Consider the following 15,198-nt stretch of genomic DNA (forward strand, 5'->3'; position numbering starts at 1 on the left):
TCTTCGTGTTGTTGCACAACCTCATGGGAGAAATCGTATGGTAACGCCATTTTGCGCAAAGCAGTGATTATGTCGCCAAGTAAGTGAAAACAATCCTAGACGATGGCGGACAGGCAACACTCGGAGGGAAGCCTCGAGTCTTGTCTCGGGCATTGCGGGGAACTTTGGAAGCAGTGTCAAGAGTATCAAGGCTTGGGCAGACACTTCAAAAAACCAATCTAGGCAAAGGGTGATGGTTGATGTTTGACAGATCGAGGGCATCATACGGGCCAGGCAAATCCCAAAAGCACGTCATTGTCTTGGCGAGCCTCGTCTAGCGGGCGTCTGCAAGCAGCACTCGACACCAATGTGATGACTCCCCACAATGTGATCGATACGCCAGACTTCCTGCAACGCAGGCTCCACTCTTCCCTACGACTACACGTACGACATCGCGACTATGGATACCTATGGATCTGCCAATGGATCGACGAAGTACAGTAGGTGCATTTTGAACTTTTCTTGCCGTCGCAAGCATTTCGGACAGGCAAAGCAAGAACGGCTGGTTGCTGTAATTTGCTATGCGGAATGTTGAAGAATCCAGACGGGTTTTCTTGACGCGTTCTGGCGGTGCATGATCCAAACTGACATGCGGTAGGGACGGTGTCGTCGCAACCCGAGAATCCGTTCGCCAAACTTATCCCCGACCAGACCTTTGCCGTCATCCCCCGGGTCACGCTCGAATCCGGCGTCGTGTTACACAATGTCAGCGTTGCCTACAAGACCTACGGTACCCTCGCGCCCAGCGGAGACAATGCCATGGTGATATGCCATGCGCTCACCGGAAGCGCTGACGTGGGAGACTGGTGGGGACCGTTGCTAGGTGGGCCTGGGAAGGCTTTTGATATATCGCGCTTCTTCGTCGTCTGTATGAACAGTCTCGGCAGTCCTTACGGGAGCGCAAGCCCGGTCACAGCAAAAGATGGCGACGTCTCGCTGGGTCCGTACGGACCCGAGTTTCCACTGACAACTGTAAGAGACGATGTCAAGTTAGTCGAGCGAAATCTGGAATTCGTACTTGGAAGCCGCTAACGGGCACAGTGTCTTCAAGCTCCTCTTGGATGATCTTGGTGTGAAGCAGGTCGCTGCCGTCATTGGAGGATCCATGGGCGGTATGCTTGTCCTCGAGTTTGCCTACTTCGGAAAAGACTACGTCAAGACCATCATCCCGATAGCCACTTCCGCTCGCTACAGCGCATGGGGCATCAGCTGGGGCGAAGCGCAACGGCAAAGTATCTACAGTGACCCCAAATACGACGACGGCTATTACGCATATGAAGATCCTCCATCGACCGGGCTTGGAGCCGCACGCATGTCTGCTTTACTGACTTACAGAAGCCGCGACTCGTTCGAATCAAGATTTGGGCGCAACACACCAGACCTATCCAAGAAACAGAGCATCAATACTGTACCGCGACCGACCACTCCGTCCAATCCCTCCCATGAACACTGGGCAATACACAACCACGGTCACAAGAACGCTGGCTCGCCGCGTCTGATGTCACGGACAAACAGCAGTACCGCCATACCCGGTTCTGCAGCCGCACATGCCGACCTCGAGTTCCATGATGCATCGGACCCAGCCACTCCGAACCTCGAAAGGTCAAGCTCGACAAGTAGCAACAGTCAATTCCCGCGCTCATCGAAGCCTCTTGCGCCGCACTACTTCTCAGCACAGTCCTACCTCCGTTACCAGGCCGACAAGTTCATCAAGCGTTTTGACGCTAATTGTTACATCGCAATCACAAGAAAGCTGGATACGCATGATGTATCCCGCTACCGCTATCCTGAAGGCGAGACACCCGACACACTAGATCCAGTATCGGCCCTTCATTATGCGCTTTCCTTGATTGAACAGCCTACACTGGTACTAGGTATACAATCGGACGGTCTCTTCACATTTGCCGAACAGAAGGAATTGGCCGCGTGTATTCCCAAGGCTACACTTAAGACGATCGATTCTCCAGATGGTCACGACGCCTTCCTCCTGGAATTTGAGCAGGTAAACGAACACTTACTAGGCTTCCTCAAGACCGAGCTTCCAGAGATCATGAATAGAACACCAAACGTAGAGACCGCAACAAGCGATTCTGGTATGGTCGCCACCAAAAGCAGCACGTTTGGTGAGGCTGAGGTCGACGATATCACGGCATGGTAAGAAGAATGGGAGCATTGAATTTGGCACGGCGTTCTGGGTTCAGAGGATAACTGCACTGGTCGGCGTACAAATTTCGGTATAGGCTTGAAAGAAGGCTGCATGAGTATAATGCGCCATGGGGCGTCCCGAGCTGAGGTTCAACCCCTCGTAGACATCAAGTATTGCAGCATGAGAGCAGCAGCAACAACCCAATAATTCTCTCCTCTTAGTTTTCCCGAATCTTTCAACTCTGTCACAAACGGCTCGCTCATGTCCAATCTACCTCATGTCTGTACCCCGCCTTGCACGCTAATCGTTAGTCGTCTCCGCACGTCCACCGTCTCGCGTGCCCCTCATCCTCGGTTCGTATACACAGCGGATACTCCCCGCAGACCTTGACACGAACGTGCTTTATCCGATCTGGTCTCCCGAGTTGCAGTGCTGTAGGATCACGAGGGCTTCGGTGACGATGCACGGTAGATTATGAACGCAACGTCTTGACAATGGTAGAGGGATTATCTGTGTACCGAATTCGGACTGCTCATGCTTTTGCGACCCCGATCAGTAACCTTCGACTATCCGTACAAAGGCCAAGAACAAGGTCCGTTAAGTTGGACCCCCGCACATAGGACAGTGGGTGCCGGGTGTCCGTGTTGATACATATATAGGTGTATTCGGAGTGACTCAATGTTCCTCAATCAGCCATACTCCCTTTCTTCACATCGTCCCGAATACAGTAACATTATGCAACTCCCCAAAACACAAAAGGCGGCCATCAAACAAGGCACCGGCGACAACGCTACGATTACCATCAAGGAGATTCCTGTCCCAGAACCAGCTCCTGACCAGATTCTCGTCAAGATAAACTACAGTGGCCTCTGTGCCTCGGACAAATCCCTGCTCCATGATGAGTGGGACTTCAAGATGGCCGAATGTACCAAAGGCATCGCAGGCCATGAGGGCGCTGGCATCGTTGTAGCCGTTGGCGCAAACGTGCAGGATCTCTGGCAGCCTGGTAATCGCGCTGGTATCAAATGGATTGCGTCTGTATGCCGACGATGCGAGTTTTGTACTAATGGCCAAGACGAATGTCATTGCCCGAAGCAGCTGAACAGTGGATTTACTGTTGCGGGAACGTTCCAGGAGTATTGCTTAACGGATGCGAGATATGCGACGAGATTGCCTGATGGTGTCAAAGATGAGGAGGCGGGCCCGATCATGTGTGGTGGTGTTACAGCGTATGTGGCTTGCAAGAGAAGTAAAGTACTCCCCGGGCAGTGGATTGTCATTCCGGGAGCGGGTGGTGGTGAGTATGCGCATAGCGCTTTTGTGTCCTCTTCCGTCTTTCGCAGCGACGAAATTGAAACCGTCATATAAGATGATGCTGATACCACCCAGGCCTTGGTCATTTTGGTGTTCAGTACGCTCGCCATATGGGTATGCGCGTTATTGCCATCGACGGCGGCGACGCCAAACGCGATCTCTGCCTCTCTCTTGGTGCCGAGAGGTTTATCGACTTCACTACATGCTCGGACATCACTTCCGAGATCATGAAGATTACTACTTATGGCGCTCATGGCGTGATCGTTTTCGCAGCAACGAAAGCAGGCTACGAACAAGCGCCAAACTTGCTGAGACCCAACGGCACGATGGTGTGTGTAGGCCTACCGAAAGATTCGTCGATCATTGCGGGAGCTAGTCCAATCCTGATGTGCCTCAAGAGATTGAATGTTGTGGGAAGCGTGACAGGAACGCTAAAGGACGTTGAGGAGGTGAGTGTTATTCTCGCGAGCTAGGTAGGGAGACTGCTACTAACTGGGCGGGTAGGCACTCGACTTTACTTCGCGAGGACTCGTACATCCGATTCTGACTCATGGTGGTTTGGAGGATATTGATCGGTTCTGTGCAGACATGAATGCAGGGAAGCTTGCTGGACGGGCTGTTATCAAGATCGCTGCGTAGATGGGTACAGTCCACGATGCTCTACATCAAGTAGAAATTTGGTACCGCCATGCTACACTCAAGATAGATCTGCGCCAAACCCTACGTGAAGCAAATCAGAGGCGAATCATTTTTCTGCTCTGCTTGACTCCTTTCCTTCGTTATGATGCGGCTGAATGCGTGGCTGAAGGGTTTACGAGTGGCTGTGTTTTACAATGGGTTCATCTTAACTTGCCTCCAAATACTAGTCAGCGCTCTTTGGAGCACTACCTCGGTGACAGACCTACTCAAATGTAGCTCTCGATCTGCTATTGAAGAATAGAGTAACCAGCCACGGAGGCATCAGCGAAATTTAAGGTGATGGATGATGACGGTATGGAGAGGATCATAGGTTTCAAATCAAGACCAGGATACTAGACGAAGCTGTCGAGACAAAGGTGCCGGTTGCCACGAATATGCCGGATAGAGTGCAGCACTGCAGATATCCGCTGTGCGATGTATGATTGTCCTAGGGCTAATGTGAGATTGCGATAGTCATCTGACTCTTCACCGTACGCAAACCGTACCACGGAAATTGTTTATCGAAATGTCTGGCGCGGCGCAAGCAGGATTGCCTCACAGGTGACGCGAAAATGACGGAAAGATGACGTGGAAAGACAAAAAGATGGTGTTCGAAAAGGAGCGGCAAAGAAGAAAGGAAGACAGTCGAGCAGGGAGAAGGTGTTGGCGATATCTGGATTCGGACAGGAGGGTGCGACCTGCGTGTGTCGGTCAGTATAGGCCACAAGGCGAGCGTGTCCGAGGTACGGAGGACAAAGACAAGCGGCGAACGCGTGCCGCCTGCGCCAGCGTACCGCGAACCCGAGCCGTGGGATTGCAATTAGCTGATGACTTCCGCATGCCTAGGGCAAGAAGCCGTCATGTGTCGAAGCCAAGATAAAGCCGACCTAGGGCGAGGCCTGACTCAGCTAAAGTGGCGCGGTTTGCGTTAGCAGGGCGCGGGGCGTGTCATGGTGGTGGAGCCGAGACTGTCAGCGTGGTGTGGGAGCAGCGAGAAAAGCGATGGTGTGGTGATTCTAGGCTCGGTGGGAGGTGCGCGAGATTCCCAGCTGAGGCAAAAAGCACGCAGGGTGGAGTGGAGTGCGGCGGACGACGGATCGCTTGCAGAGGTGCAGGACTCGACTTGGCTCAAAGGGGCGGGTGGGCCTGTTTCTAGGTCCTGTTAGCGGCATCTGGAACGTCTTCAGGCCTTGACGAGTTATCCTTGCATGGCACCAACAACTGCAGGGCAGCTGATAGCAACAAGTGATGCGCCTCTTCTCCGTCAGCTTCCATTCGCACTGCCCTGCGCTGTCAATCTCTCCGTCAGACTGGTGTCGCATCTTCCTCGGTCACATACGACGCGCCCCGTCCGCATTTCATTCCACAGCAGGACCACCCCTGTCGTCGCTTTTAGATATACCCAACGCGCCTGCCACCGCTTCTTTCGCTTCTGCAGCTCCTGTGGCGTCATCTCGACAGCGACACTGGACTTTGTCCGTTTGCCCGACTTACTTTTTCCTGACGAGAACAAATCACTGTGACACATCGAGTCCGGGGGTTCCATCGTCAAACCACTACCGCAAGCCACCCGTTCATGGCGCCTTCTCCTCGATAGGTCCATGAGCTGCTTTGGCACCACACGCCGCTTCCAAATACAGCGCCGATACCTACACTAAAGTCGTGCCCTGACCTTGGCCAAGAGCCCTGCAGCCTTGCAGCCATCTACTCTTCAACGCACCGCCCTGCTCCATAGACTCGACCACTGAAGCCATGGCTCAAACACGTGCACCACGGCCTCGCTCGACAAACCCTTCGCCGGCCACGTCAACATATGGATACCACAACACCTACCACACCCACGCCCAACTGCCCATCGGGTCGCCGCCCTCGTATGCTCGCGCAACCGATCCTCAGACCCGTCGCGTCCTAGACGAAAGGACAAGGAGAGAGAAAGAGGCGGTGCGCAGTATCCAGTCACCCCCGCCCTACACCTGCACCGTCGAGATGGAAGGACTTGTTGGCATCAAGCAGGAACTATCCTCGCCATTCCAGGTCTCGGGACATCGAGAATGGCATGATGTCTACGCCATACTTCGAGGCACGCAGTTGAGCATACACCGCATAAAGTACCCGCGTCTCCTCAGCAAGAACAAAGAGCCATGCCCAGGTCGCTTGTTGCGAACCTATTCCTTGCAGCATGCTGAAGTTGGCGTGGCATCTGATTTCAAGAAGACGTTGCTGATACCAAAGTCTCCTTTCGCCCACCTGGTGCCCGCTGTCGCTCGGCCTAAACTGTACGAAACGGATCCACAGCTTTTCGAGCCTGTACGGGAACATGCCATCCGCCTGCGCCTGGAGTTTGAGCAGTTCTTGCTCTGTCCGTCGACCGAGCAAGGCATGCTCGACTGGGTGGAATTGTTTTGCGCCGCCATCGACATCAGTGCACCCCTAGAAGATCGCAGCGAGCCCCGCTACAGAAGTCTTCCTCGAAGGGGCAGGCGTCAACGCATTTTGGACAACGCGCAGTTCGGAGAAAACCTCGAGAGTCTGACAAGTCTAGAAGCCGGCCGACGCATCGTTGCACAACAGGAGCAAATTATCCGCCAACTTTACCCACATCTGGCTGGCACCCGCGACTCGGGCATCAGCCACGCAGCACCTGCGCCAGACCTGGAATTCGACGACTTCGACCCCGAAGACGTTCGTTTCCCGACGCGGCATGCGAGAGAATCGCTAGCACCCATCTCTTCACACGACTACGAGCAAGGTGATGACGAGCGTCCTGAGAGTGAATCATCGTCAGATTCCAAATCGGCACCCGCGATCCGACCTTGCCCTGCGCAGACCCTGCGTTACCGCCGCCGTTGCGCTCCAGTGTTGCTTGCTTCTTCTCCACGTGTCAGCGACGTAGTCTTTGGAAAAGGCCAACGCTTCCGCATTAGCGTCAAGGCGCACATGCTCGTCGACTATACCCCGCACCCACCCCGTTACGACGTACATGGTTTCGCGAGGTCCAAACGCTCTGCAAGGCTTACAACGATCCACAGCTCACCAACAGCCACCGCAGACAAAACTGAATCCGCTGCTGCCTCATCAGAGAGACCCAGCTCGCCTATTCGTGGTGTCAGTGATGATTCCATCACCTCAATCACTTTCGGCGAAGACCTAGGCCCTATGCGCTCCAAGTCAAACAGCGATGCTACAGGCCCATCAGGCCCACCATCGCCGTCTGGCATGTCGCAAACAAAGATGGATACCGCGCGTCAACTGAAGACGTTAGGAAAGCGACGAACGAGCGAGGACAGTCGCGAGACAGGCCTGAGCGCCGTCGCAATTGGTGCCGGCTTGATGATCTGAGCATCCATCATACATTTCATCTACACATACTCTCTTATGTCTTGCTGCATCACTGGGCGTCAACCGAGCCTACACTCGGTTTAGAGGGACCACTACTTTTCTTTTTAGCGTTTGCACTGGTGTCATAAGCCGGAAGGAGGATATACCCATTTTACTTTGTACGGCATATAACGAGAGCGTTTGCGTTGGGCTAGCAGTCGTAGTCGACGGCAGCGGGTCGTCTGTATATAGGCCATGCTGACATTAATCAAATTCATCTATAGAAATGACCCGTGCATGTAATCTTTCCATAGCTCCACCTCTCAAGCAAAGTCGCGATCCTGACACATCTAAAACTTGACATAGCCCTTGTCCTTGACAAACGTAGCTAACCACGGTACATCCCTTTCTTGCTGCACCAACTGCGCATAGAATGCGCCGTGCGCAGGGCCATCTACACCGTTTAGCATGGGTGCACCATCTGCAAATGTAAGTTATGAAGTCAGTGTATCTCTCATATGCGGTTTGTATAGTCATTTTCTTACCATGCTGTCGTTGGTCTGCATAGAAGAACCTATAACCCGATATTAGCAGAACATCCCATGTTCAACCCACACGTTGACAGCAAGAGAAGTGTTGCGTAGAGGGGAAAAAACAACTCACCGATACCCCTTCTCCTTGTACAAAGCATCTGCCATGCCAACCCAATGCGCACTCGCGCTCTTTCCCACACCCAGTGTCAAGAACAGCGGGACAGGCGCAATGGTCTGATTCAGCGTATTGCCAGTGTAGATAAACGTCTTCTTATCCCCTGCATGCTCCTCCCCCATGCTTTCCCAGCTCTTGACCGCTTCCTGCGCTGCCACATACGGACTCACGGTATTGACATTCAGGTCTTTGGCAAATTGTTCCTGGGATATGGATAGCACGCTCTCTTCCACAGGGGGAGGCGTCAGCGCGGCGGCGTTCCAGACCACAACGCTGGGCGATGTGCCGTACTCTTTTAGCACGAGCGAGAAGAGGTTGGGAATGGATGTTGGCGCCGTGAAATCGGCTTTCAGGGTGAGGATGCCCGTGTCGGGGTTGATGCTGTTCGTGCCGGATCGGGAGGCAGTTGCAACGCGGTAGTTCAGGATGGTGAATGAGGTGCTTATGGCTAAGCCTACATTGGGGCCTGCGCCGAGAATGAGGGCGACGGGTTTGGTGGACATGATGTTGGATTGATGCTGCCCAGGTGCGTGAGGCGGTACGATGAGACAAGAGACAAATGGGGCCAAGATACAGAAGCGGTTGGTGGTCCTATTGAAGATGCATGTGCCCTCCGTTGATACTTATATGCAGTGGGACGGACAATCAGGCAGCCTCCCATCCATCCGCCAGCTTCCAGAGTCCCGTTGCATTTATAATCTGTGCTGCATACCTGTATGTCAGCACAATCACCCCGGACTTTGCTTTCATACATTCTCGCTCTTTGCCAGTCGTTGAGTAGGTGAGAAGCCAAGAGGACGAATCCAGAAGGAGGACGTCGGGAACGTGCATGAAGAGTTACAAACAGGACGTAATCGGTGCCAAGCGAAGACTTACCAATCAACATGACTTGGCGAATCGGGATATTTGGCCGTTTGGTAGGTTGAAATACAACGGAACTGCGCCGCGCAGGAAGCGAAATGGAAGAGAACTTGAACTGAGCGGCAATTCTCTGAATCCGCGGAATCGGCCATATCGTACAATACACCACTCATACCTATAGTCACCATTCATACGTCATCCAAGTCATAAGCATCGTGCTCAACCCTCTGCTTCCTCCCTTTCCTTCCCTTGCTACCCCGAATTTTCCGATCCGCAGTATACCGTCCATCGCGGTCACCAACCAACAACCTCCCTCCCTTACCAAGCACCTTTGCGGGGCCTTCCTCGACGGTCCTTCCATCTTTCTCACCAACACCTATTTCGATAGTGACTTGCTTCGCCTTCTTGACTTTCCTGCCCTTTTTGTCGAATTCGTCGTTTGGCCGGCCTAGACGTACGTTGCGTGGTATCCGCGTCTTTGCGCCGAGGGCCCAGAGGTCGCCCCAGCGGACTTTTCGCGCGTCGCGGTAAGCTTGCTTGCTGAAGGAGCGTGGGACGGTCCAGCGCTCTAGCGTGCCAGCAGGTGTGCACACATCTAAGATGATATGGCCTCTGCGCTTAAGTGCGGGGAGCACAAGACGTGGGAAGGTGAGTGGGTTAACGTCGGTAGATGAGGACATGACGGGCTCTTCGGTTCCTGGGTCTGATGATGGGCGCCATTCGTGCCCTTCAAAAGCTGCGGCGGTTGATGCTTCACCTTGCACGAACCCTTTGCCGAGGATGTCATATTGTGGAAGGCGCTGGTCGCGTCCACGCTGGACGGCTAGGTAGCTGAACTGCACATCCTCATGGTTCTTGTCTTTTGCATTCAAGATACGTTGAAGGTATGGAGGGCGGATGTACCGCTGATTGAAGAAACAAAAGTCCTTCCTTCCTTGGCTCACACCTGTAGACTGATACATCGGGCACGTGCTGTGATTTGTGCATGGTGCAACGATCATTCCCGTCTCCTTCTCAGAGAATCTAGTCTCTTCGTCCGGTTTTGACACCTGAGATTCGAGTAGCGTCTCGATAGTTTCTGAGCCGGGAGAAGATATGTGTTTGTTTAGAAGGTATGAACGGGCAGCGGCTACAACTTCAAAGCCTCGTGGTAGGCCTTTCTCAATGAGGATGAGAACACCACCCTTGGGGTTCAGAAGAGACCAGTATTTTTCGACTTGCTCTCTGCGAAGATAGTCTTGTCGGATGGGCCAAAGTGTATGTGGCGCAATGATGACGTCATAGAACTTGCGCGGTTGCTGCGTGTTTGCATCGTCGGCCGCTGTCACAGTCTCTGGCAGTCGCGGGATAAATGTTGTGTTGTCCAGCAACTTGCTTGCACGGTGGCGCAGTGCATCAGATGCGGTCAAGACAGTCGCCTTTCCCAACGGGGTAGCGCCAAGCGACGTGTTTCCCGAGTCCTCGTGCATACGTTGCCATTCGGCCTCTAGCATCTCGTGCCATGCGAGCACGCCGACACCACCAGAGCCAGCGTCTAGTATGGTGCCACCCTTTTTGTCCTGCAGCATGTGTTGCAGCCATCCTGACCCTAATCGGCGACGGACTTCAACCATGGCGCTCATGACACTTGCGTATGTGCCTGGCTGTACAGAAGCCATGTAAACATCAGCCTCGATGTTGCCCATATCTGACTGCGAAGGGTGGAGCGGAATTGGTTTCTGCTCGTGGCCCAAGCGTGCAGGGGTCGTGCTGGCGGAGTGAGGCAAACCACGACCGCCAAAGATACGGTTCGCAGACTCGGCGAGGTGTTTGTGGTTGGCGCGCGTCAGGAGCAGCGCGGTAGGGTCGACGAGCGAGTTCTTGGGCAGAAAGACGGTCGAAGGCGATGGCTTGAAGCGGCCCTCGATGGTCAATGGATGTGCGCGCATAAAGCCGTCTTCCTCTTGCCCTTCATCTACGTCCTCCCAGGCCTCTGCTTCCTCTTGTTGCAGTCGACTCTGCTCGTAGATGTCGTCGTGGTATGCCTGCGCCTCTTCCTCCCTGCGCGCTTCCCATTCTGCGGGTGTCATTGTCTCTTGGTCCGGCTCAGCAGCTGCCTCGTCTTCGGCATCGACCTCTTCCGCGACTTCAATCTCTTCGAGTTGGCCGTCCACCCCCTTCCTGAGCAAGACGATGGAACCATCAGGCCCCTCCTGCTCGACAATCTCGTCGTCAACTGCACCGTCAACGCGTTCCGCCTCTTCGGCAGCATCTGCAAAGACGGCTGGGCCATACAGCCTCTTGTATATTGTGTACTCGTCGTCGGTCAAGTGGTCCCGCGGCAACGTATCGCCGAACTGCTGCCTTGCTCTCCGCGCGTTGACTTCGTGGCTAACCGCGTCGGCTGCCGAGGGAGGCAAGCCTTCAGTATCCCGTGAGGCATGTTGCTGCAATTGTCGTCTTCCAAAGGCTGTAGAGAAGGCTCTTCGTGGCGTTGTAGGCTCCGGGGCGACCAAGCGTAGCGGCGGCGGCGCGTGCCGTGTCTGAGAGGGTAATCTTGCGCTACGCGCTCGTGAAATGGCAATGTTTAGTCGGCACGATGCACATACTGACGGTAAGCCTCTCGTCTTCAGCATCATCGAACGCCGACCTTGATCTTGTCGAGCAATGCATTCTGGCCGCTCGAGGCAAAGTTCGCCGCATCTTGAATCCAGGGTCCACGCGCTAAGCCCTGCCCAATCCAGATGCGTGCCGACATGTTTACTCAGCCTGCGCCCCGCTAGAGATGGCTCCCACCAACTATACAACATCGTTTAGTTGTTTCGAAACTATGAACATGGGCCTGGGGCCTGGAGACTTTGACTATCCGTCGCTGAAGAAGCTACTCGACAACACGACTGCTGAAGTCCTACTTCCGGGCGACGGTGAAGAGTACGAAAAGAGCATCGAGAGGTGGAGTGAGCACTGCATAAAACGAGCTGTACGTTCCCTTAGTTCTGTCTTTCTATACAAATGTTTCTGCATCATGTTCACGCACTTATACGAGCAAAGGCTGCTGTAATCCTAGTCCGGTCCGCCCATGACGTCTCCGCGGTTTTAGCTCAAATACGCGAGCACAGAATCCCCTTCACAGTCCGCGGTAAGCACATCAGAGTACAGCCAGATTACATGTGAGAGAAAGACTCACATTCTGTAGGGGGAGGCCACAGCACGTCTGGAGCTGCGTCTATCCGAGATGGCATCGTCATCGATCTTTCCAAGATGCGCAAAGTGATTGTCGATGTGGATGCCGAAACAATCAAGGCAGACGGTGGGACTGTCTGGGAAGATGTCGACGTTGAGGCTGCCAAGTTTGGTCTTGCAACTGTAGGTGGCACCGTCAACCATACCGGCGTGGGGGGCTTGACTCTGGGAGGAGGCTATGGTTATCTTACAGGAAAGTACGGCTTAACGATTGGTATGTGCATGAACCAGTATCAATGAGTATTGACAAAGTCTGCGTTATTGACATCTTCCAGATAATCTCTTGTCCGTTGACATTGTCCTCGCTTCTGGTGAACAAGTTGTCGCGTCAGCCACCTCAAACCCCGACCTATACTGGGCTGTGCGAGGCGCAGGTCAGAATTTTGGAGTAGTGACGGCATTCACATTCCAGGGTTATCAACAGAGGAGCCATGTGTTTGCGGGGCCGCTGGTTTTCCTTCCGGATAAGCTACCACAGGTCGTTCAGTTCGCAAATAAGTTTCATACTACCAACGACGGCAACCAAGCGATGCTCATGGGCTTCTCTGCCCCACCACCGGCGAATGCTTCGGTTGTAATTTGCCAGATCTTTCACAATGGTAACGAAGAAGAAGGAAACGCCTTCTTCGCCGACTTATTTGAACTCGGCCCAATAGCGAACATGACCGCCATGATTCCCTACCCTCAACTCAACAGCCTTCTTAATCAAGGAGCCGGCTTTGATGGACGTAAGCTTTTCGGTGGTGGCGCTTTCAGACTCCCCATGGACCCAAACTTCGCTATGCAGCTTCACGCTGAGTTCAATGCTTTTGTGGCGTCGCATGAGCGAATGAACGAAAGCATGATGCTTTTTGAAGCCGTTCCTTATAAGAAGGTCATGGAGATTGCCAACGACAAGACGGCTTTCTCAAATCGTGGCGACTACTATAATGTGGCTGTGATGATGAAATGGTAAGCCGAATCAGCATCACAGAGGAGTCAATATTAAAGAGAGCACAGGTTCGATCCTTCACTCGACGACGAAATTCGTACCTTCTCACGAAATCTTCTCAAGAAAGCCTCAGAAACCGCCTCGGAACGGTCAAAGGATGGTGGTGTAGGTCAGTACGGCAATTATGCAGCTGCCGATGTTGAGGCGAACGAGATCTTCGGCGCCAACGTGAAGCGACTCGAGGAACTTAAGCACAAGTACGACCCCGATAACCTGTTCAGTCATGGCACAAAATTGACTCCGCGTCCCTTGGTAGTGGTGAATTGAGTACTCCCACCATATGTGCATATATACAACACGGGATGACATGTATCGAATCAGATGCGTACAAAATTCAGTCTCCGGTTTACTACTATCTATTTACCACGATGATGCTTTGTTTACCAACAGCTCAGTACATACTTTTGTGTACTTTCCTTCGTCTCGGCTCGAGGTCGGAGTTACCACATCGGATATATATCTACACTACACGACGCGACAGTAGCGCCGGAAATCAGCAACCCCTGACGTCACCCCATACCACCGGCCTCTACAATAGTACCAAGCTTCTACGCCACACTCAGATAACCCTGCACGACTTACCGTATCCACTCCTTTTCAGTCTGCGCTCGGGAAATAATGTCTACCGATGCACCGACAGTCTCTGAATCAAAGGACCAACGTTGTGGGGCACGCGATCCACGGAGATTCGTCCTACACGTGCTTAAAACCGAGCGTGCAGACTCTATCAAAATCGCGAAGTTCGCCGCATGCAAGTTCTGTATCTATTCACTTTCCAAGCTTGAACGCCGGCATAGCGACACTGTTTCCCTCACCACAACCTTCTCTATCGTTGAAAAACACAGACGAGTTATATTTATATACATGGAAGTTCACGCCCTACACTAGTAATCATAGTCTGCTACACGTATTTGACAGCATACCCAGTCTTTGTGAACGCCTCTTCTCAGTCTCACGTCACCATGGAAAGCACAAGACGACCACGAGCTCAAAGATCATCCACGTGCCGATCAGTATCCCGACAACGGCGACTCGACAACGCACCATTACATCGTATCTTGTCCAGTCAATTCCCAGACGATCATTCGGTTTATCACCATGAAGATGGCGAGGGAACCCATGTCGACGAGGACGCGAGTTCATTGCACAAGACTGAGACTGAAAGGCGAGACGAGAACTCGTCCAGTGACAACGACGACGGCGGCGACAGCGGCGATGACAAAGGTGGGAAAGAAGTAAAAGACGATACCGCTCAAGAGGAAAATACGACTTACGAGGAGATACGGGGTGGTATTCCATACGAGCGTGATGTGGTGGCACTATCACGTTTAGAAAAGCAAAAGTCTACGCGGTCCGTCAAAGACCCAAATTTGGTATATTCTACCTGACAGACATTGACTGCTACTGTAACATCTAACATACATAAGGTCACATGGGATTCAGAGTTCGACCCACATAATCCAAAGAACTGTAGGTTTGGTCTCCCCAATTAAGCACAGATAAGTTGTGGTCTAACAGCTGGTAGGGTCCATGAAGCGGAAATGGGCAGCAACTATCATTGTCTCTTCTTTTACCCTCGTCTCGCCAATATCCTCGTCCATGATCTCGCCAGCTCTGGGCAGCATCAGTGCTGAATTCGGCATCACAAATGAAGTCGAAGCCCAGCTTACCTTATCCATCTTCGTTCTGGCGTATGCAATTGGACCGCTGTTCCTAGGCCCACTATCGGAGATCTATGGACGAGTCATCGTCTTGCAGCTGTCAAACTTGTTCTACTTGGCTTGGAATTTGGGATGTGGATTTGCTCAGACATCTGGCCAGCTCATGGCATTCCGATTCTTCAGTGGTTTAGGCGGATCTGCACCATTAGCTATTGGTGGTGTATGTACTCTCTTCCTGAAAAATGCCGTTGGAAGATAAA

The 15,198-nt window shown here is 52.9% G+C and overlaps 6 protein-coding genes across 6 annotated transcripts; 4 read left to right on the forward strand and 2 right to left on the reverse strand.

Annotated features, from left to right (window-relative positions):
- Positions 1-439: 439 nt before the first annotated feature.
- J4E78_007857 (uncharacterized protein) lies at positions 440-2,197 on the forward strand (the record flags this gene model as incomplete). The annotated part of the gene is made up of 3 exons (XM_049368460.1): positions 440-479; positions 638-1,028; positions 1,081-2,197. The coding sequence occupies 3 exons, from the start codon at positions 440-442 to the stop codon at positions 2,195-2,197; spliced, it is 1,548 nt and encodes a 515-aa protein (XP_049220114.1).
- Positions 2,198-2,920: 723 nt separating this feature from the next.
- Positions 2,921-4,138, forward strand: J4E78_007858 (uncharacterized protein; the record flags this gene model as incomplete). Its single annotated transcript, XM_049368461.1, has 3 exons — positions 2,921-3,482; positions 3,575-3,948; positions 4,004-4,138. The coding sequence occupies 3 exons, from the start codon at positions 2,921-2,923 to the stop codon at positions 4,136-4,138; spliced, it is 1,071 nt and encodes a 356-aa protein (XP_049220115.1).
- A 1,791-nt stretch (positions 4,139-5,929) lies between these two features.
- Positions 5,930-7,516, forward strand: J4E78_007859 (uncharacterized protein; the record flags this gene model as incomplete). Its single annotated transcript, XM_049368462.1, has 1 exon — positions 5,930-7,516. The coding sequence occupies one exon, from the start codon at positions 5,930-5,932 to the stop codon at positions 7,514-7,516; it is 1,587 nt and encodes a 528-aa protein (XP_049220116.1).
- Positions 7,517-7,845: 329 nt separating this feature from the next.
- J4E78_007860 (uncharacterized protein) lies at positions 7,846-8,706 on the reverse strand (the record flags this gene model as incomplete). The annotated part of the gene is made up of 3 exons (XM_049368463.1): positions 7,846-7,976; positions 8,041-8,069; positions 8,159-8,706. The coding sequence occupies 3 exons, from the start codon at positions 8,704-8,706 to the stop codon at positions 7,846-7,848; spliced, it is 708 nt and encodes a 235-aa protein (XP_049220117.1).
- A 546-nt stretch (positions 8,707-9,252) lies between these two features.
- On the reverse strand, positions 9,253-11,716 carry J4E78_007861 (uncharacterized protein; the record flags this gene model as incomplete). The annotated part of the gene is made up of 2 exons (XM_049368464.1): positions 9,253-11,465; positions 11,653-11,716. 2 exons carry the CDS (start codon positions 11,714-11,716, stop codon positions 9,253-9,255), a joined length of 2,277 nt encoding a protein of 758 aa, XP_049220118.1.
- Positions 11,717-11,873: 157 nt separating this feature from the next.
- Positions 11,874-13,544, forward strand: J4E78_007862 (uncharacterized protein; the record flags this gene model as incomplete). The annotated part of the gene is made up of 5 exons (XM_049368465.1): positions 11,874-12,000; positions 12,111-12,182; positions 12,240-12,500; positions 12,562-13,237; positions 13,286-13,544. The coding sequence occupies 5 exons, from the start codon at positions 11,874-11,876 to the stop codon at positions 13,542-13,544; spliced, it is 1,395 nt and encodes a 464-aa protein (XP_049220119.1).
- Between the last annotated feature and the right edge of the window lie 1,654 nt (positions 13,545-15,198).

Source organism: Alternaria triticimaculans, assembly GCF_023758025.1.
Source record: "Alternaria triticimaculans strain BMP 0046 chromosome Unknown scaffold_12, whole genome shotgun sequence".
Taxonomy (NCBI): domain Eukaryota; kingdom Fungi; phylum Ascomycota; class Dothideomycetes; order Pleosporales; family Pleosporaceae; genus Alternaria; species Alternaria triticimaculans.